Below are 22,868 nucleotides of genomic sequence, written 5' to 3'. Positions count from 1 at the left end.
GAACTATGGAACTGTGGAAATGACATAGAATGATGGAGATTGCACTTGTGCCACATACCCAGTATACTAGTTTGAATATTTCTCAGAAAAATCAATTCTGCTTCTTGCCCTAAGATGCCTCCATGGGTCGACACTCGGAATTCAATCAGACTAATTTGTAGTTGTGCAGTCTCGTTTGCAGCAGGGCTGGCCGGGTTGCTACTCGCTGTGAGGTGCGTAAATAGGAATGAGATTTTTTTCTGGGCAGATATACGTGATTCTCATTCAACCACTAATATTGAGAAACGCTCATCCCATAGCAATTTGATAAAGCATTTGCAGATATGTAATTCCGCGGCACGCAGTTTGCATATGCATTATTTTGGTAAATCGGTGTTTTATGGTTTATATGCCGGCAATATCAATATAATCAAGTCATTATTACGGAGGAGATGGTATTCAAAACTGGATACTTTGTCTTTTGATTTCAGCAATATAAACACAATCAATGCATCATTAAACACGTTTACCACTAATTCATATCTTGAACTGCGTCTCTTCCTAATGATGGAGTCAATTCCAAAGTTAACAATTTGTTGGATGGATTTGCCAATAAGAGACAGCGCATAGGCAGAACAAATACGCATTGGTTGTTTAAAATTATCATTCGCAATTTAAATTATTCACAGACTTTTGACATCAACAGTAGTTGTAGCGCGCACCTCTTCCGTTGGTGACTACTACTAAGGTTTAGGCAAACAATATCGATCATAGAATTGGTTTTCCATGAAATTGGAACTTCTGATCGGCTATAATAATAATAATCGTTGGCGCAACAATCCAATTGGATCAGGGCCTTGAAGTGTGTTAGAGCACTTCATTCAAGACCGTAACGGTACACTACAGGATTACAGTCCCCTATAGGAGGCAATTTGGTCAGCATTGCGTTCGCCCGAGGTTATTGCCCTGATTTGACTGAGGTACTCATTCACAGCTGAGTCGACTGGCATCCGACGTCAAATTACAATACAAATTCCACCACCAGGGAGACACCAAGGAGATTTGAACCGCGACCTTCCGTACGACAGCCTTGTGGTCTAACCACTCAGCTATCCGGACGGTTATAGTTTCGGCATATTTGTCAGTCATGGGTTATGTATCGTCAGGAATAAACTTCCTCTCTCATTAATTCATCAATTGGTGTCTGATCTGTAGTCTGAGGTACTATTTGATTTGATATCATTTACAGATAATATGTGAAAATAATGCACACAAAGAAGGAAGAATTTACCGCTGATGTTGGCGGTATTTTAGAGTAGACAAATTGTGGCCTAGAAACCTGCAAATTCTGCAACTTTATTGCTACCGAAACGTCAAGAACGCCGCGCATAGGGACTGATCTCACGGCTACGACCTTTGGCAAAGTGAGATGATGGAACTTTGGAGAGTACCCCTCTCCCTCTTGCCACACTAATGGCAATGTGTTTTCGTACTCTGGAAAGCCAAATAGGGCCGAATCAGGTGTCGGGTTGCTTCTGACGGGTTTCGGACTAACTGGTTCAAGTTAAGGAGCATCGTAATTGTACAATGCACCAACGGCAACTTCGGATATAGTTGAGAGGAATTCTTTCTACGAGCAATTGGATGTAGTTCACGGGAGGCTTTCTAAAGGCAACATTGTGATTGTGATGGGTGATCTGAATACCAAAGTGGAATTTTCCAGCACCTTGCTCTGACATGTGATGGGGAAACATGGCCTTGGCGATCGCAACTGCGCTACTGGTCGCATCATTGGTGGCACATTATTCGTGTACGGGGTTTCAACTGACCGACGCCAGTTCGTAGTCAGCAGTAGATTCAGAATTTATCTACCGGATGTGCGTAAAGACAAACGCTGGCATCGGCCTCGAAAGGGGTTACCATCTAATGGTCGCTTATGTTCGCTTGCGTGTTGCGCCCTCCATTGCTCGCAGGGTTGCAGAGCTGCGACCCTCTAAGTTCAAAATCGGCCGCTTGTAGTGCTCAGCGGTTGCTCAACTTTGTTGATCAGACGGCGAATATACTGAGTAACCCGCCTGAGAATATCGATGAGCATTGGGCTGCCATAAAAAATTCTGTTTTCTCGGGTGCTTCACGGGTCGTGTGCCACGTCCCGAAACGGCGTCACAAGATCTGGCTTCCACGATTCCCAGAAGCGGATCGATGAACGGAAGACGTTAAAGGCGCTACTGACCGCTGCGAATGATGGCTGGTGTAACGTACTCGAACTCCGACAGCGAGAGAAAACCTGAGACGTTCAACATAGTGTACGTCGTGATAAGAGAATTTTCTCTTGTGCTGGACAGGGAAGCGGAAAATGGCGCAGATTGCACTGATGCCAGAAGTATATACCGCTTGCATGTGGTCACAAATCTTTCGACGGTCCTGTGAAGGTGAACGGTCGACTTCTCATCCACGATGATGAACAACTGAAGAGGTGGAAAGGAACACTTCACCGTGGCTCTTAACTGTATCATATGCAGTGAAGTTCCTCCTCTAGTGGATAAAATGGTTAGTCACCGTAATATGCGGATGCGGAATGTTCCTCCAAGCAGAAGAGGAATCATTTCTTCCATCAATGCACCCAAACGGAGTAAACCTGTGGGCTTGACGATCTACGCACTCAGTTATTTAACGCTGCACCTACAGTTACTGTAGATCTACTGTTTTCACTCGTATGGCAATTTTGGGAATTCGAGTCCTTTCCCAGAGAGTGGAAGAAGTGGATGATTGTCAAGATTCCAAAGAAGGGAATCCGTCTTGAGTGTAACAATTAGAGGGTTATCTGCGTCCCCCTGCAGTCGCAAAGATAATAGCTAAACTAATCCTGGAACGCATCAAAGAACGTATCGAAAACTTGATGGGGAACGAGCAGGCTAGTTTCTGCTCCAGTGTGTGCAGTTTAGATCTTCCCTGCACTTGTTCTTCATCGATTTCGAGAAAGCTTTCGATAGTGTGAACAGGAGTGTATCTGGCATGCTTTACGTAGGAGGGACTCATTAACAGCGCTAAATCCGCTTTCACTGATCAAGTTGAGACAGTTCTGTGCCAGTGTTCTTTCTGTGTTACTATGTGGGAGTAGCACATGGAAAGTGAACTCCACTGTTACCCAAAAGCTCCAAGTTTTCGTCAATACCTGTCTACGTCGTATCATCAAAGTGCTCTGGCCTGCCACTATCTCATACAAACAACTTGGTCGGCGGACAGGCACTCGTACGTGATTTGATCGAAAGGCGGAAGTGGCAATGAATAGATTACACATTAAGTGGGGGTGCTAATTGTATTACGGCCTACACCATGCAGTGGAATCCACACTCCCTTGATGGCTGGCAAGTGGGTCGCCCAAGGGCAGTTGGCACAGAACAGTAGAAGTGCAGGCGTCCCAGAAAGTCGTGGTAGGAACTGGAATGCATTTCAAGTAGCCCCGAGCGATAGCTGGTAGGTGTGGTTAACGACCTATACCAAACCAAGGGGTGAATCACGACCATATTTATAGGATTATTTCTGACAGAAAGATTCTAATAACTTATTAGCTGACCTTTTGAGAAGAAAAAGGCATTTCTTTGTTAAGAGGCTCAAGAAAATACATATGCTACGTGGTATGGATAATGTCCGGTCAAGTGCATTATCGACAAAATATATTTATGGCTATGGAATTGCCAGTCCTTTGGATGTGAATAATCCTTAAAAATCAACCTCAGGACGGAGAACTGTAGTTCCTGCACTGTGATGTATGAGCGTAGCCAGCATAGCAGAAATTAAGCCTGAAATAAATTTGCTTGCCAAAGAACTATCAAGAAATCTTTATTTATTAAGGAAAGGAGCAGAAAAGAGTCGTTTTTATTGCTCACATTACCACCATGTTTTTCACCTTGTCTTCATCAATGTGTAGCCTGAGATCTGGGACCTGTCAACGCCTGCTTCATCTAAATGAAGCCAGTTTATACCATACACCCCGGGTTGTTCTTTTTATGATGTCGATATCGTAAGCATAAGCTAGTTGTTGGGTGGAATTGAAGAGAATGGTGCCTCGGCAGGCATCGGGGTCTATATGGTTTCATGCTGCTGACCTGTTGGTAAAACTGCCGCACCTAGTGTTGTTGCTCTCTGTACTTTTCGAGTTCACTGATCTGTTTATTTTGCCAGGTTTCCTTTTGCTATCTAAACTAAAACTAAAACTTTGTGCGTGCCCGCGTACTTCGGGATTGTTGCATGGCACGGAATGCAGCGTTGATGGCTTACACTCATCGTCGAATCAATCATTCCGACTTTTTTGAGAGCGAGGATGTTTGTAGCCCTACTAATGATCACGATCTTCAGGTTGTTGTAAAGATCAGTCGATATTTCATCCGCAGGACCTCTATTGACTGCGGTTATTGCGGCTTCCATTTTCCCTATAGTGTTTGTTATGGATGGCTTCAATATTCGCTGCCACCTGATTATTAGAGTCGATTTGAATTGGTGTTGTTATCCGAGCCCGGAATACTATGCCAACGAGATAGTGATCCTGCAATTTCGGAAGGATTTGGAGTCCAAACCAAACATCTTGACTACGCTGATGACATATATTTGCTCTCGCACTGAGTCATGGATTAGACGAAAATACTTTGAATTTGGAGGTGGTGGAAAGTAGATTCGAGCTGAATAGAAACATCAATAAAACCAGGTTCTTAGTCTGACTGCTCATCGCAATCTCCCTTTCTGCATAGGCATAGGCATCTTGATAGTATTTTTTTCTGCCGACGGCGGCACCGAACTTGATATTACCCGACATGTTAACAGCACTAGATCCACCTTCGCTATTTTGTTCACAATTCGACTATAAGCAGGGTGTGACTCAAATATGCCGGCCGATTATTATCGACGCACGTATCGCTTTTGATGTAAAATCGTTATCGATTGACAATCCACTAAATCGAAGATCGTTTTGTAAACGAGACTGCCGCCTCGCGAAGATATAATGAAGTTCAACCAGCTTTTCATAACCTTTGTAAATAAAGGAGCAAACCGATGAAATCATACGACAGTGCTCATAGGGCGATTGGCAATTTACCAATTGTTTGAACAGCTAACAACTGGTAAAGTTAAGTTTGGACAATTTTTAGCAGCACTTTAAATCCGTAGAATATAGCCATAGGTCAGGTCATACCTAAACAAATTCGACAGATCGAATCGATGTTAACGATAAAGAATCAAACTTCCGAATTTCATAATGGTCCATTAATTATTTTTTGAGTTGGAATAAACTCCTCGCGTTAGAAAATAACTATAGGCTTTTTATGCTGACATAGTAGTTTCACCTGGCCAATTACCATATCCGTCGAAAAAAACCAATTCGGAACACTCATTTATCAATCATAATAGTTTAAAAATTGAATTCTTATAAAGTGGAAAAGAAAACGTGGTGACTGGTTGACACTTTATATGACGTCACGGAGCGAATAATTTGAATCTTATTTACGTAAAAGCGAACCATTTAGTGTTTATTATTTGCTTCTTGCGAGGGAATCAATCAGTTTATAACAGAAAAGTGGGAAGTTGTTGCGTCAACGGACAATTCTTCAATTTACCTTACGTTTTAGGAGTAATGGTGACAGGCTATATATCAGATTCTGGTAAGTAAGGCGTCCCCGAAAAGAAAGGTGTCAAAACGGAAAGTTCAATATACAACATATTCGGTCATGTTATCGCTCATAAATTTCGTCGTTATGTAGGCTACGGAATCGTCCATCCTCATGTATGGGGCCAAAAATTCTTCGAAGGATTCTTCTCTCGAACCCGGCCAAGAGTTCGCAATTCTTCTTGCTAAGAACCCAAGTCTCCAAGGAATACATTAAGACTGGCAAGATCATTGTCTTGTACAGTAAGAGCTTTGACCCTATGGTGAGACGTTTCGAGCGGAACAGTTTTTGTAAGTTGAAATAGGCTCTGTTGGCTGCCAATTGGGATCACTTTCTCGTGGGCCAGGTTAAACAGGACGCATGATAGGGCATCCTCTTGTCGTAGACCGTTGTTGATGTCGAATGGTCTTGAGAGTGATCCTGCTGCTTTTATATGGCCTCGCACATTGGTCAGGGTCAGCCTAGTCAGTCTTATCAATTCCGTCGGGATATCTAATTCTCTCATGGCCGTGTACAGTTTTACCCTGACTATGCTATCATAGGCTGCATTAAAGTCGATGAACAGATGGTGCAACTGTTGTCCATATTCAAACAGTTTTTCCATCGCTTGCCGCAGAGAGAAAATCTGATCTGTTGCTGATTTGCCTGGAGTGAAGCCTCTCTGGTATGGGCCAATGATGTTCTGGGCGTATGGGGCTATCCGGCCTAGCAAGATAGCGGAGAATATCTTATAGATGGTACTCAGCAACGTGATACCTCTAAATTGCTGCACTGTGTGATATCTCCCTTTTTATGTATGAGACAGATAATGCCCCGTTGCCAATCGTCAGGCTTTGATTTACTGTCCCATACCTTGAGCACAAGTTGATGAACCACTTGGTGTAACTGGTCGCCTCCATATTAAACCAATTCGGCTGTAATTCCATCGGCTCCTGGCGACTTATGATTTTTAAGCTGATGAATTGCACGGACTGTTTGTCCTATACTTGGTGGTGGCAGTATTTATATGCCGTCTTCAGTTGGCGGGACCTCCAACTCGCCGATGTTCTGGTTGTTAAGTAGCTCATTAAAGTACTCAACCCATCGCTCCAATATGCCCATTCTGTCGGAAATCAGATTTCCCTCTTTGTCTCGGCAGGATGAACATCCAGGTATATAAGGCTTCATCCTGCTTAAAACTTCCGCGCCTGGTGCGGTTGCTCCCTATACTTTTCTAGTTCACAGGTTGGTTTTCCCAGGCTGCCTTTTTCCGTCTGTGAAGTCGCTTCTCGACGGAGTTCGTGATAAGTCTCTGGGCGTCCCCCGTTCTTTGAGAATGCAACATTACTCGGTATGCGGCATTCTTCCGTTCCGTTACTAGCTTACATTCATCGTCAAACCAGCCGTTCCGACTTTTCTTGCGCCTGGGGCTAAGTATCTTTGTGGCCGTATCAATGATAACGTTCTTCAGGTGGTTGTGAAGATCATTTGTTGATGCTTCATCTCCAGGACCTCTGGTGACTGCGGTTATTGCGGCATCCATTTCCCTCTTATGTGTTGTGGATGGCTTCAGTATTCACTCTCACCTGATTGTCAAAAGGAATTGTAGGCGGTGTCGTAATTCAAGCTCGGAGCATCATACCAACGAAACAGTGGTCCGAGTCTATATTGACGTTCATCTAGGCTGAGATATGGCGGCATTAATCAACACGTGGTCAATTTGGTTGAAAGTGATTCCATCTGGAGAGGCCCACGTATGTTTGTGAACCGCTTTCCGCGCAATCCAGGTACTTTCAACAACCATTTCGTGTGATACTGCTAACTGGATAATGCGCAATCCGTTATCATTGGTATCCCTACACAAGCTATGGGAGCCGACGTATCGCCTGAATACGGGCTCCGTTCCTACCTGACTCTTGAAATCTCCAAGTATGATTTTGATATCATACTTGGAGCAGGCTTCGAAGGTCCGCTCAACTGCCTCGAAGAAGGTATCCTTCTCCGACTCTGCAGTCTCCTCTGTAGGGACGTGAACGTTCATGTGGCTTATATTTCTAAACTTGCCTCGCAAACGCTGAGTGCATAGCCTTTCGCTTATATTTTCAAAACCGATAAGAGCAGGTTTAATTTTTTGGCTGACTAAGAAACCTACTCCGAGCACATGGTTTACTGGATGGCCGCTATAATATATGGTGTAGCGGCTTTTATGCTCCATCGTGGGTACCAATCCACGTTTCGCCCTGAGGCCTATACTACCCTTTGACCGCCAGTTTTAGTTATAGAAGGTCAAAATTTCGCATTTCAGCTAAATTTATGCTACCCAAAACATGTATGACGTCATCATCATATAGAGTGAACTTTTTTGATTTTCTTTAGTTGTTCACATTTCAGTGTCAATTATTCCAGGTAGACATGTGTATGCATATGTGTATGCTAATAAAGTTTGCGGGTAGTAACCAAAATAATAGACATGTGTGTCCTAGTTACCAATGGTTTTTAATTTACATACATAACATATATATGTATGCGTTTGTGCACGGAATAAATTGGAAATGAGTGAAGATGCATGATCCATTTTGGGCTATTTACACTGTTTTGACGCATTATATTAAAAGATGAAAAATCTATATTGTTAATACTTTTTGTACGATCGTTTTGCTTTAATAACGGCTTGGATACGAGACGACATACTTTCAACTAGTTTCCGACATTCACTTCATTGCATCGTTGCCAAAGTTCATTTGGGTTTTTTAACGCGTTTTGATAATTATAAACTCGATTTTACAGAATGCCTCACAAATTTTGTATAAGGTTTAAGTCCGATGATTATTGTGGCCACTCCAGCATTGAAATTTTCTCATTCTGTAAGGATCCTAATGTTTTTTTGACTTTATGTTAGGGGTTGTTGTACGGTTGCATTATTGTGCTCTCAAACACTTCGACCCCACTTTCGCAAACTTGCCATGTATGACGACTTAATTATGTTGATAACATGTTAGCGTCCATATTTCCATTGATTCGATGCAGCGCATCTACCCCTTTTACATAAAAACATCCTCAAAATGACAACTTTCCGCCACCAAATTCCATTGTGGGTGTTAAGTCGGAGTCTCTTATTGGCATTTTCGGCTTTTTATATACATATTTTGGTTCATTGAGCCCAAACAAGTTGATTTTGTACTCATCTGTCATCTGTCCAAATAACTTTCTCCCAGTCCCGTTTTGTCCAGTTTTCATATTTTTTGCTTTGCAACAGTTAATTTCTTTAAGAGCTGTATGTTTTCAGATACTCATGTTAACTTAATCTTTGATTCACTTTTCACTGTGAATAGAACACGAAAAAAATTGCATGAACGCAAATTTACTTCACCTTATTACTGAAGGAATTGACGCGACAAAATTGTGTAAATGCCTTACCGAGGTTTTGACCACGTGACCTCGAAATGCGGTTATTTGTCAAGACATTTTTTGGTGTTGCTAAAGTTTACTAACATTGACCAAAAACATATATAATAGAGGTTTCCATATCGCTAGTAGTTTTGCAAAGGGAAGAATATTCATTACCTATCAGTAAACATTTACACGATTCTGTCCCGCATGTGTATCTTGGGGTTTGGCAAAATAGGACGGAATATATTGTATTCTTAGCTATGTACGAATGGAAAATCGTTCATAGCGAGTTTCTCAGATAATATGAACACAAAACCATTTTACCCGAAGCGCCTGGCAGCCGGTATTCCAACTTGTTTTGTCCTGTTCAGCAGTAACGTCTGCTCGTCTTGATTGAATTCACCAGTTTCCTCAGTAATAGGCCCGGTCCGGATGGAGTCAAAAGGCTCTCAAATCACATCTAGCATATAAGGTCATCGCCATTCCGATGGGCCCTTTGGGTTGAAGTCGGTGGGACGTCAATGTTCAGGCCAATATTAGTTAGTGGGTGTTTTTGGTAGGCGCGTTCCCCAGTTACGCCACTTATTCAATATACATCTTTGGTGCATTTATTGTGTTTGGTAGTGGACCTGCACTCAGAACCATAGAAGACCACTGCACAACTAAATGGCACTTCAACGAGGCTGCATTGATATGTGAAACAGTTTCATATCGCTTTCGCTGGCTAATAGGAACCACTTAAATCGCTTAGTTGTGGGCAGGTCGGTGTAACTGACAGTGTTCATTGTAGATGCTAAAAAACTGTGTTTTATTACGATTTAATGGAAGAAGAACTTTTCGATATAAAGGACCCATTCAACTCTGCTGAATTGCAATACACTAAACAGATTGAGACAACTTCGCAAATGAGAATTTTTTCTATGAAATAGAGGCGGTTCCGGTTGAACATTTTGTCTGAAACAAACATTTATCTGAGATATTTGTCTGACATAGATATTTGTCATTTTGAGCCCAGAAGAAACAGAAAATGTCTTTGCTTTCAAGTACAAGTAATTAAATACTACTACTACTACTAGTAACGTACGTACGCATCCATCTAAATTAATTGGATCGCATGTCTGTTTTCAGTAATTGATACTGATTCACAAATAACCAAAACAGCTAAAAAAGGAAAACTGAAATATTCCCATGTTTCACTCGAAACCTTAGTAAGTCGGAAAATCGGAAGCTGGACGCTTCAGGTATGACAGGTTTTGTGTATTTCTTATATAAAAATATTTGAGTGGACATTTCTCCTATCAGAACCTAGCGCGTAATATATAGTTAAAAAAGCCCACGGACCCTCTTCCCGCCCAACCGCACCGAGGGGCGACCAACCTAAGGATGGGCTGCAGGCAACATCCAAAGGCCCGCATCACAGCGATGATGCGTTTTAACGCAAAGTGACCATGCGAAAATGTATTACTACATCCCAATTGTCGCAAACACTTCAGCCAATGACGCGGAGGCTCTACACTACAGAGACATGAATCTTATATCGAAGACAGTGCGGGTCAAGACTGAAACCCATTAGGTCAGATTGTTACCGGACAGGACTCTTCGGACTATAGCACAGGTTGCAAGGATAACCGCTTTTTGCATCTCCATGTATAGTCTGCGGAACTAATCCCGTCGCTGAAATTACTACTGGGACTACTTCGTTCTTTTGTAGTCTCCAAGTCTGCTTCATATCGTCTGCCAAGGGGCCGTAGTTCCGGATTTTTTCGTGCTGTTTTTCAACAGTGTTCCGGTTCAACGGTACGGCTACATCGATTATAAAGCACGCTCGTTCTTCCTTCAGAAGCAGAACTAGATCGGGTCTGTTATGATTAACACTGTGGTCGGTGGCAATAGTGTGATCCCACAGTAGTTTGACCCGATCATTTTCCAAGATTCTCTGCGGAGTATACTTATAGTAAGGATGGTAGGCTGCCACTAAGTTATACTTCAACGCAAGGTTTTGATGGAGAATCTTGCAGACGGAGTTATGACGATTGGTGTACTCGGTACTGCTCAACATCCTGCACGCAGATGTTATGTGCTGGATGGTCTCCTCTTCACAGTTGCATAACCTACAACTGGAGTTGGTGATTGAGGAGTCGTGAAGAATGTACCGTTTATAATTTTTTGTTGGGAGCGAAGCATCCTGAATTGAAGTTAGGAATGCTTCGGTCTCATAGAAAAGTACACCATTTGTCAACCATTTGTTGGAGGCTTCGATGTCAATGCCTGACAACAAGAAATTTTTTATATGACCTCCATGAATGGGTTTCTCTTTCCACATGTCGATCTTCTGTTGGACTGAAGTAACATTCGACATGGGATCCCATTCTCTGCTTCTCAAGTTCAAAGGAGATAATTTATTATCTGCCATGACGGTAGCCTCATGTATTTGGCTAGAGGATTGTTTCTCATAGAAAAACTCACGAAGAGAATGCACTTGATTGTAGTGCAACGTTTTTAAATCAAGTACCCCCCTTCCTCCCTGATGGTGTGGGATAGTGATCCTCAATTTTTCGGCAGCTCTATTGTGCATGTTGTTGTTTGCAAGAGCTACCCTTACCCGTCTATTGACAGATTCTAAATCAGTATAACTCCACTGTATCACACTGAAAGTGTATAGAAGGACGAGAATGGCGAAGGTGTTGATTGCCATGATCTTATTTTTCCCGTACAGCTCAGTTTTAAGGACAAGATCCAGACGCCGTTCAAATTCCCCCAGCAACAACTGGTTGTGTCCAGCAAGGAGCGAAGTTGGTTCTCGTCTTTGGCATACAATTTGATGTCGTCAATGTACATCAAATGACTTAATGTACATTTCGACAATATGCCATACTTGACCCGTATTTGCTTTCATGCAAAAGATGGGATAGCGGATTCAAAGCCCAACAAAACCACAGTGGACTTAGAGAGTCGCCTTGGAAAATGCCACGCCCGATTGGTATCTCTCCTGATGTTTGTGAGGATACCGATAGCTTCGCGCTCCAATTCTGCATTACTGTTCTCAGTAGAAGAACGACATTCGGGTTGATTTTATACAAGCGTAGCACTTGTAGTGACCACGAATGTGATATGGAGTCAAAGGCTGATTTATAATCGAGCCTGCTTTACAGCTACCGTATCGATTATAAGCTGTTCTTTGCAGCCTCGGGAGCCTTTTGCGCATCCTTTTTGCTCCTCAGCTATCAATTTATGAACATCAAGATGTTTTGAGATGTTCGCGCACAGAACTGAAGTGAAGACCTTGTAGATGGTAGGAAGACAAGTAATTGGTCGACATTTTGAAGGGCAAGAAACACCCTGTTCCTTGGGGATGAGGAAAGTTATCCCCTTGGTGAAAAATGGTGGAACTAAATCAGGATCGGCAATCATCTGATTAAATTGATTTGCCAATATCCTGTGAGTGCTCTTGAACCGCTTCAGCCAGAAGTTGTGAATCTTGTCAACTCCTGGCGCCTTCCAGTTACCTGCCTTGTCAAGGGCTGCTTCAACGTCGACTTCAGTTACGTCAGGCATGGTCATTTCGGGGAGGGCCTTGCATGAACGCATAAGGTGTGGGAGCCACGCTGCTCCTAAATTGCAACGGCTGGATTCGCTCCAAACACTTCTCCAGAAGTCTTCTGCCTGATCCAGATTGAGGTTACTTTCCCTATCTGAGTTGGTGAGATTTTTGTAGAATCCCCGTTGGTTCTGGAAGAACAAGGTGTTGTCTGTCCTTCGTTGAACGCTTTTCTGATACCTACGGATGCAATTGGAGCATACCGCAAGTTTCTGCTTCAGCACCTCGAGGATTTCTTCGACTGGCATATCATTGGACAGATGGTAGTTTCCAATGATGTTCGCAACGCATCTGTGCACTCTTGGTGATGGATTTCCAAGGAGTGCTTACGTCATACGACCAATCTCCTTTCTCAACTTTTCGACTCTTTTGTTTAGTCGAAACACCCAGAACGGAAAAGTCCTTCTGCGCATACCTCTGTTATTCGCTTTAAGATGTTGATTATGGAGACGAATAACCGTGGCAGCTGCAACGTAGATCAGGCTGTGAACCTCTGTAGCAGTAATCTCGCTAGCCCGTTTCAGCCAAAATTCTGTCAACGGCAGCAATGATGTTAGTAGTTGCCGAAGTAAACTTCAGTTTTGGGGTCTTTGGCCTAGCGTTTGGGAGAATCTCAGCATACTCTGTGAATGCGACCTGGAATGCGGTCAAAGCCTCATTATAAATTGGGTCGACATCCCCAGTTACTAAGCTTCTCCTGACTACTGGATTCATGGAGTGCCTTACAGGTGGAGTACTTGTGTTACTCCTTTGACTAGTCCCGTAATTTGATGACTCCAGCCCGAGCTCAAGTGAAACCTCTTGGAAGATTTGTTGCCTAGTTGGTAAGGCAACTTGGTTGTTATTCACTATCACCCGGTACAGGTTGACGACGTTCTGTTCCGGAACATGACTTAGCTCTGGAAATCGGGTTATGAACGCGTCATGGAGTTGATATCTGTACCCTGATGGATGCCGTTCCAAATCCGTGACACGGTAATAGGCGTGGATGATAAATTCGTTGAGTTGGTTCGTCCAAACCATACGACGCCTAGGTCTCCCGTCCCTGGTGGTTGGCCGCATAACCGCTAAAACATCCAAGGGCGAAGAGCCGCTCTGGTATTATTGAACGACCCTTAACCGTGTTGGGTACTGTCTTCGTGTCCCTGGGGTCCCATTAAAAGAATTTGAAATATTTTCTCCAATTTTGTTCCCACGAGTGTTGGGGAGGCAGTCAACCCTGCAACAGAGCCCCAATGTTGCAATGTCCCATGGTTACCTCCAAAGGTAGGGAAGGTATTTGGAGGGGAGCCGCTGAAATACAGTGTAACGTCACTGCAATTCAACCGATAGGCGCGTCGATCCCTTGTTAAGGAGGTTTACTCCCCCTGAACGGGAAGAATCGGTAAGGGAAGACGAACACAAAGGGAAACGTTCTGTTTGTCCGCGGCTACTTATTTACAAGATTAACTTGCTATATTCGTAGCTGACCCAGTGGGTCATGTCATTATCCGCAACCCATGCAGCTCTGCGTTTGCAACTCAGGTGAGGATAAACCTGGTACGCCAGGTTATATATATATTACGTGTGTATATATACACTTGTCCCATTAGAACTTAGCACGTAATTTATACATATATTACCCACTTTCTCGTGATACTGACATTCAAAATCTTGAATTTGCACAGAAGCGACCACTTTGACCTATTATAACTTTGTTAGTGCGCTTTCCACGAAAGTTGGCAGGATTGTGCACTATCTTATAGCGTACATTGTGGCAATTTGGCGATTCTACAATGAATTTAAGAGGGGTTTTGCAGCCAGTTACCAAAAATTATGATAACATGCTATTGTTAATTTTATTTGAAGAGGTATCTATATGGACGGTATTTTGGAGCCTAAGCATCACATATTAGCGGCCTCCTAATTTTTTTTCAGATTTTTGGTTTGGGTAGATTCTGAGAATGGGTCCCTGAAAGAAATGATCACTTTCGGCCCCCGCACTCTCGACTTTTCCAATAGATGTCAAAACTAAGACCGGCATCGGAAAGTATTAAACATTTAACACCCCGCATAACTATATTCGATGAAAAAAAATTTGCATCCCCCGTTTGCCTATATGGAGATCATCCGTTACGTTCGACCTAGAATGATGTAATTCGCAGTATGCCTCCCCCCCTAAAATATGTGTTTTGAGGCCCAGATTTGATGAAAATGAGTCCTGTCTTAAATTGGCCCATTTTGATTCCTTACTCTCTCCTCTAGGTAAGAATCAAAATCCGCTTGTGGAAGCACTGTTTCATACTCCAGGGAGCACACTGTGTCAATACCGAGGTCCACCAATTCGATATTCCTAAAAGCTGTCTGGCATCTCAGGCAGGGTCTTCTTTTTCTACCATGGATATTGCCCTTATAGACTTTCCGGGCTGGATCATCCTTATCCATACGGATTAAGTGACCCGCCCACCGCATCCACAACCTGACGGATGTGGTATTGCTCATAGATTTCGTCGTTATATAGGTCCTTTTGGGTAATGTAAAGACCTTAAAAAAACACCGCATACAGACAAGGACAAACTCATTTTAGAACCGGCGCGCATAGAAATCGCGTTCCTTCTATAGAACGCGATCAATGGGAACTCTTTGTTCGGGCGTTCTGTTTATAGAAAGCCAGAGAACGCCCAGACTAATAAATGGTTTGAGCAAGGCGTGAATTACGTCACGTGGGTTAGCGAGGAATTCCCCCTTCTTTTGCAGAAATTGCATTCTCCAGTCGGTATCTGGCGTTTGTATATCCTGTTCTATTAAACTATACACTTCATTCAAGTTATTTACTGGCATAAGAAAATAAATAAAGAACCGTTCTCCATCTGCAAGCAATTCAGCAAAAAAAAGTATTAAAACTATTAAAACTTGTTAGCACTGATGAAGGGAACAAGTGGTTCCCGAAATATCGGTGTTTGCAAGAATAAATATTCGCACCAACGAAAAATTACAATTCATCATCATCAACGGCGCAACAACCAGTATCCGGTCTAGGCCTGCCTTAATAAGGAACTCCAGACATCCCGGTTTTGCGCCGAGGTCCACCAATTACAATTACAATTACAATTAATTAATCGTTGGAAACACCGCATAATTTCACTCAGATTAAATTCTCCTTTATCTTTTCGCTTCCTCTGATAATTGGATGCATCCGGTGCTTTCTTATCTTGGCAACTTGCAGGCTCCACAAAATTAACTAGAGGGGAACATATTTGACGCACAGTATTTGCAGGGAAACTAGAACGGTATTAATTGACCGTCGTCTGTGTGTGCTGGGAACTCCTGTATAACTCTGAACGCCAGATCGCGTTCGTCCTGCGCCGACTCGGCTCATTCCATAAAAGAGAAGAAGCAGGAAAGGCAGAGAGTATATCCCTATTCTTGAAGGTGTCCCGTTCCCTGCGCTCAAAAATTGAATTATTATCCAAAAGTGAGAATAATTTCCAAAATTCATCACCCTATTATCTTAAGAATGCTGGGAATCGTGGAAACCAATCCCATTATCATATCTTCCGCCTTTTGCATGACAACGACATCTCGATAATGACCCGTTTATGCCACAAATATTTAATGTTGTGATCATGCTCAGTCGTATCTGAGTAATGTCGGTTATTCTGGACAATGGTTCTGCCTCAGAAGCTTGTCTAATTCAAATTGTCGTGCTACACGCTTCACCCAGTGGGAGCAGAGTAGTCTTGTCCAGATGATATCTTCGCGAGCGCTAGATTCAAATATTTAGATGGCGGAAAAAACGGTTGGATGTGCCAGTTTTAACGCCCAAGATCACGATTTAACGATTCGGTGGAGGCGCTCGCTCGTACCTGCCATCATATGGATCATGCCATAACAGAGATATGGTGTGAGTTCATTTGAATTTTGTGCACTGTCAGCGGCGTAATTGCGACATAAACTAATATTCTTTGGTAACAAAAGAACTGTGCACTCGAGAACGTGGTTTTCATTCTTTCGCACCAAACTTCGAGCTAGATAAAGTTGTTTTGGGCGGCAAATGTACAGTTTAGAGGCACAAAGTTTCCTTGGTCATGCCATTTAAGTGGAGACCTGAAAATAGGTTGCGGTCCGGAATCATTCAATGGGTCACCAGTACGAGTTATTGGAGTTGGTTAGAAGTGGGTCACCAGAGTGCCAATTCGCTAATGGCTTTAGGAGGTTGTGACGGAGATCACGCATTTTGCCTTCTGTTAAGGTCCCTACTGAGGTGTATTCATTATGCAGCCAAAATTGGGGATGAGAACTCTCCAGTCTAATGTTCCGACGTCCCACGTCTACAATCTGAATCCGCATTCTTGTGTGAGGTAAGAGTCTATTAACTAAAATAAATTCTTGAAACACTCGATTACAAAACGAATCCGAACGCAAAAATTGCAAAAGCATGTACCGCATGTCTGGCCAAAGAATGCGTTCGCATCAGAACTCGCGAATTCAATGAAGACTGCTCTCCGCTACACAGCATCCAAATGTGTCTATGAATCGCTAACGAAATGTTTGTTTGAATTGCAGGTTTCGTCATGAGGAGTCGACGCCGTTGCAGCCTCTGCCACCAGTACCAGTAGCATCGTCTGAATCATCGACGACTGCCCGAGCTCCACGTCCATCACTGGCTTTCGTCATCGCCGTCAGCATCATCCTCCTGGTCCAGGTAAGCTCTTCTTTCAATCCACCAGTGCATGTTTCTAATCCTAACAGCAATGTTAAACGCTAAGAGTCACGCACCTAGCGGCCCTCCGGTACTGCTAACCCCCAGCCCAGCCAGTCGGGTCTGCTCTTTTCGCACGGTTTTTACGAGACCTTTGATTCGATGAATGGATTCCGCAATTTCGCCGCTCGAATGTTACGAATTTCGATTGTTCGAGAGTCAATTTCCGGTGTGTGTTACGAACTACATACCTTCCATCCGGGTGCATCCAGACGGGAGAGTGTATGGCGGTGCCGACATATGTATGTGCGCAAACTCAAATTGCATAGCGCCGTTCATCTAAATTTTGATATATGCAGATATGCATCGGACGTGCCACTCCGTTCTCTAGAAGATCTTAATCTCTAGCAACAATTAAGAGTTGGGCTGTAATTGGAAATTTACCTGGCAAAGCAACGAGACACCTAGTCTGCATACTTCTGAATGAATTATCATACTTTTCAATGGGTCCCAAAAATTTAGCAATTAGTTCTCATGGATGAAACGGCGTAGAAGCAATTCGGGTCGAATGTACCAGATGCGCTGAAAACTTGGAAGGCTAACATAGTTACCTTCGAGGGCGACACGACGGTTATAGCGGTCATACAACCTTTGGATACCATTTGATAGTACGATTTGACTTTAGCCTCAAAATAGGTCTCAGTTTCGGCGATTTCCTCTTCATCAGCGAGCATTCTCTTGAGGTTGAATTCGGAAGCAATTCGAAGCCCAATTCATGCAATTTTGCAATCGTTTTCATTAATTTGGTCCACGGTGCACTGTGTTGAAATAGGACGTCCTTTCTCTTCAAATGGGGCCGTTTTTCATCAATGGGGCCGATTTCATCCTTCAGACTCTCCAACAACGCAATGTAATAATCGCTATTGATGGTTCTTCCTTTCTCAAAATAGTCGACGAATATTATACCATGCGCATCCCAAAATACTGATGCCATAGCCTTGTCAGCTGACTGTTATGTCTTTGAACGCTTTGAACGGATGACGATTGTTTTGATTCTGGTGTGAAATTATGGAGACATTAAGCCTGGACCTCTGCCTTCGGAGCAACGTGATTGTGAGCTCGCACGCCACTCACTTTGAACAGAGCTTTCGTATATGCAAACGTTCATGCACGATATTTCCCACACGTCCCTTTGATATCTTTAGAGCCTCAGCTATCTCAATCAATTTCACTTTGAGGTCATCCAAAATAATTTTGTGGACTTTTTTGGTGTTCTCGTCGGTAACAGCCTGTTTGAGGCATCCACCGCGTGCATTGTCCACGGTGCTCACATCGCCTCATTTAAACTTAGCAATCCACTTCTCAACGGTTGATTTTACTGGTGCGAAGTCCAAACAATGTTTATCAAGCCAAGCGTTGGCTTCAACAGTATTTTTTCGTCAAAAAGCAATGCTTTATTAAAATACAAAGTTTCTTTTTATTCATTTTCTTCAAATTCTTCTTCAATTAACTCTATCCCACAAATTAATAATCAAACAGCTGTCAAATTTGTGCACGTGTCTTTTGGAGGTTAGGGTTAACTAAAAATCATATGGATTTAATGCTACTAACACAGTCTGTGTGTTGGCCTATGCATTTTTCAGCCCAGGTAGATTCGTTCTATGAGGGGGTGCTCAAGCAGCGTCTATTGTTCACAATTTCCATATAGGATTTGCAAGTCTTACTCAGAATGTTCCAAACAACTTTCAGAATTCTCCATATTAATTTTAGACTTTTCCAAATTATGGCTGGGGCTAACTATGGAGCTGAGGTTTTTTGAAAAAATCTGAACTTATTTGTTTTAAGGGACCATGGTATTCGGTCTTTGAAAACATGTTATCCCCTCAATTGCTGTTTTTTCATGACCTCTAGATATAAACTCGTTTACTTGTGACTGTAATTAATTCCGCCATTTTTTGTAGAACCTCGTTAATGTCCACTGACAAGCGAGAGGATTTTGAGGAAGTTGATAATATGCAATTGTTCTGAGGCTTGGTTTGAGTTATATTAGAATTGGTATTCAATACGATTTGGTTTCGGGCGCAATTATAGATTGCATATACTTTTGAGTGCATTGACGGCCGAAATTATTTCCCTTCTGTTTGGAGGAACAGTCCAGATGCGCATGCTACTATGACTAGCCTTAGATAATAATAATCGTTGGCGCAACAATCCATATTGGATCTAGGCCTTGAAGTGTGTTAGAGCACTTCATTCAAGACCGTAACGGTACACTACAGTAGACTGTAGGAGGCAATGTGGTCAGCATTGCGCTCGCCCGAGATTATTACCCTGATTTGACTCAGGTACTCATTCACAGCTGAGTCGACTGGTATCCGACGTCAAATCACGATTCAAATTCCACTGTCACCAGTGAGATTTGAACCGTGACCTTCCGTACGGTAGCCTTAGATTACATAACTTACAATCACTGGCCAGGTACTTATGGAATAGGATTATTATAGTTGCGTTATATATAGAGCTTATGTGGGGCATAACCTGTCAACTCTCTATGACTATGGTGGAATAATAAATCGAAACGTGAAAATGATGTTTTTGGTGAAAGACGTGAAAAAGGAATTTCATTGAAAATGAATACTAAAATTAAATCGAAAGAAATAAATTAATTAATAATAGTTAAATTGTCAAGAACAAACTCTTCGGTGAACCCAATGCGAACATTTCCACAAGAGATGCGCTGCAATCAAAAGTTGGGACTTTACAGAAGGAATTTCGTAAAATACAGGGAAAATACATTGCCACCGTGGCAGAACAAAATCTGTCTGCAATCTCAAAAAGTTGCCCAGAGAGGTCTTTAACATCCGGCCAATATACCAGGACTGCCTGGAGTGGTATAAGTCGACTAAGAGGACTGCCATGAAGTGGTCCTTGCTAGATTACTGTCAGAACATGGAAAGCATTAGCGAATCTACGAGATTCAGGAAAAATTTGGCATTTCCTATAATGTCGAATCAGCAAGGACTGTGAGGCAGGAGCCCGCTTGCATTTTATGCAGTCCCAGTCGTCTGAGAATATCGAATCAGTAATCACCGAGGATAAAGTCAATTAGGCTATTAACTGCTTTTCTGCATATAAATCTCCGAGTCCACACGACATAATGTTCGTCCGTGCAGTACTTCGCGAATATCTGCTGGCAGAGGTTCATGTTGAAGATTCTAGATCGTGATCTGTACTTTCACTTAAGGACTATCATGGAGAGTTTGCCTTTTTCCAAATCTCAGGACCCCAATCCGTAAAGCAAATACACAGAACACACTCCAAGTGACATACCTACGTACCTAGATATAACGGGAGCATTCAACAACATGCACAGCAAAGCTACCAATAAGATTTTAATCAGAAAAGGATTGAAGGGGTATTTGAGGCAATGGGTAGCATCCCTGCTAAGAATTAGGATAATAACTTCACTAGAACTGTGGGTAGAGGGGTGCCCTAGTGATCTGATTTGTAGTGATGAATGAAATTCTACATATACTAAACAGAAACGGGGAGGGTGATTTCATTTGTTTACGATTTGATGATACTGGTATTTCTGATACTGTATATTTCCCTCCGTTATGGGTGAGATTATGGAAGGCGTGTTTGCTGGGGGATTCAGGATTTCTTTTTTAAAACCACTTTCGATGAAAAGGAATTTTTATCACAAATTAAATTGAAAGAGACACAATATCAATGTCCGGTGGCAATCGTACGATATTGCATAAGACATCTTTGTATTACATATATGGCATATATATACATATAAGTGTAGGACTGCTACGCTCATTCGCGTGTTACTTTCACAGAGTTAAATAATATGCTTCGGTAGCCATTTCTCCAATCCCTGATCATTGAAGATCATTTTGAGATTTTATGCAGTTGTACATAGAACTGACTAATGAAGATGATAGGAATATGTATTGGAAAAGAGCGGCGATTCATTGGTTAGTGCTGCGCTGGTGCGTAACATGTCTTGGCAATTGAAATGAAAAATATGGGATTGCCGATGGCCTAAAGATCGTCCTAAGTTGCCGAGGGTGACCAAGTGGGAAGAAATATCCCAAAAACCTAAAAAGATTGCGAAACTAACCGTGAAGGTCCGCACACAAATATTGAAGCTCCATCGAAATGCTCCTTCGACACGTGCTTACATGCCTCTGTACTAGCTGATAAGTTTGATAAGCCTCGCGATTGCATCCAAATCAGGCATTTGATAGGGCCAAATAGCGAAACCAATCACGACGATCCGAGCCCGCTTGTGAACGGGGCAAAGGCTAAAGAAAAAGAAGAAGTCCCTTATAAAAAGGGAGTTTTCCGGGACTAGAGAGGAGGAGAGGGAAGGCAAGTTCTCAAATCGAAAAGAATAACCTAGATTTTGTTGCAATATATTCATATCAAAGCAAAGCGGTGGAAGTAAAGATAATAATAACTAATGAACGAAAGCAAAATAAATAAACCGGAAGCTGAACGCTTCAGGTATGAAAGGTTTTACTTGCTTCTTCTGTGAGTACATTTGAGTGTAGAACTATCTAATTTGTACGTTGCCTGGTATGTATATGCATTTAGCATGTCATATTTAGTAGTTCGGGTTATAAATTTACAGGGTAAAGACAACTTTAAGCTATTGTAACTTTGTTACTAATAATATGATTTTGATCAAACTTGGCGATGCTTCATATTATATATTATACTACTACCAACTTTTATAACTTTGGGATAAACTTAAGTGGGGTTTTACTCAATTTTCCCCAAAATATGGTAATGTACTATTATTAACTTAATTTGAACATATGGGGAGTATTTTGAGGCCTGGCTAGTTTCCGAGAATGGGTCCGTTAAAGAAATCATCCTTTTACACCCCTCCCACTCCCCGCCTTTCTAACAAATTTCAAAACTAAGGCCAGCTTCGAAAAGTACTAATCGAGACATTTTCTTTGATACCCCACATGACTATATTCGGTGAAAAAAATGTTACATCCCCCTTTACATGTATGGGGGCCCCTCCTAAATTTCAACGTAGAAGGATATCACTCACTGCATATCTGGGCGTTCACAGTTCCCATCTTCTCACCAAATTTCGTGTCAATCGGTACAGTCGTTTTTGAAAAAAGTGCGTGTGACAGACAGACAGACAGACAAACAGACAGATAGACAGACAGACGAGCGGACGGACAGACAGACGCAAACAAAACCTTAAAAAGGTGATAAAAGAAAGTCAAAATTCCTCACCTAGAGATGTTTTTGAGTAAACCCCTTGCTTCTGACACTTCAAACACTTGTTTCTTTTTCTATCCGTTAAGAATTAAAAAAAAAAAAATTAAAGAAAGTGTGGTCTAGTTCACCGTCAATGATAGTGCAACTTATCAGAAATTATCCTTGGATGCGCTCCTTCTGTGTATGTCGTCTCGGATGAAACATCAGATTCACAAATCATAAAGTTTGCTCTTCAAGTCTATTCAATATTAATTGAAATTAGAGCCTAATATTTGGAACAAAATTCAAAAGGTCATAGCACAAAGCACAGCATGAAGTCTGATTAAAT

The 22,868-nt window shown here is 42.3% G+C and overlaps 1 protein-coding gene across 1 annotated transcript in view; it reads left to right on the top strand.

Annotated features, from left to right (window-relative positions):
• Positions 1-22,868, top strand: part of LOC119648453 — a 117,964-nt gene that overhangs the window by 29,353 nt on the left and 65,743 nt on the right. Inside the window, exon 2 of the mRNA XM_038050209.1 lies at positions 17,152-17,290. Coding sequence (XP_037906137.1) covers positions 17,152-17,290 — 139 coding nt within the window. The remainder of the gene's footprint in view (positions 1-17,151; positions 17,291-22,868) is intronic.

This window comes from Hermetia illucens, chromosome 2 (assembly GCF_905115235.1).
Source record: "Hermetia illucens chromosome 2, iHerIll2.2.curated.20191125, whole genome shotgun sequence".
Lineage (NCBI taxonomy): Eukaryota > Metazoa > Arthropoda > Insecta > Diptera > Stratiomyidae > Hermetia > Hermetia illucens.
This window is presented reverse-complemented; position numbering and strand designations above follow the sequence as displayed.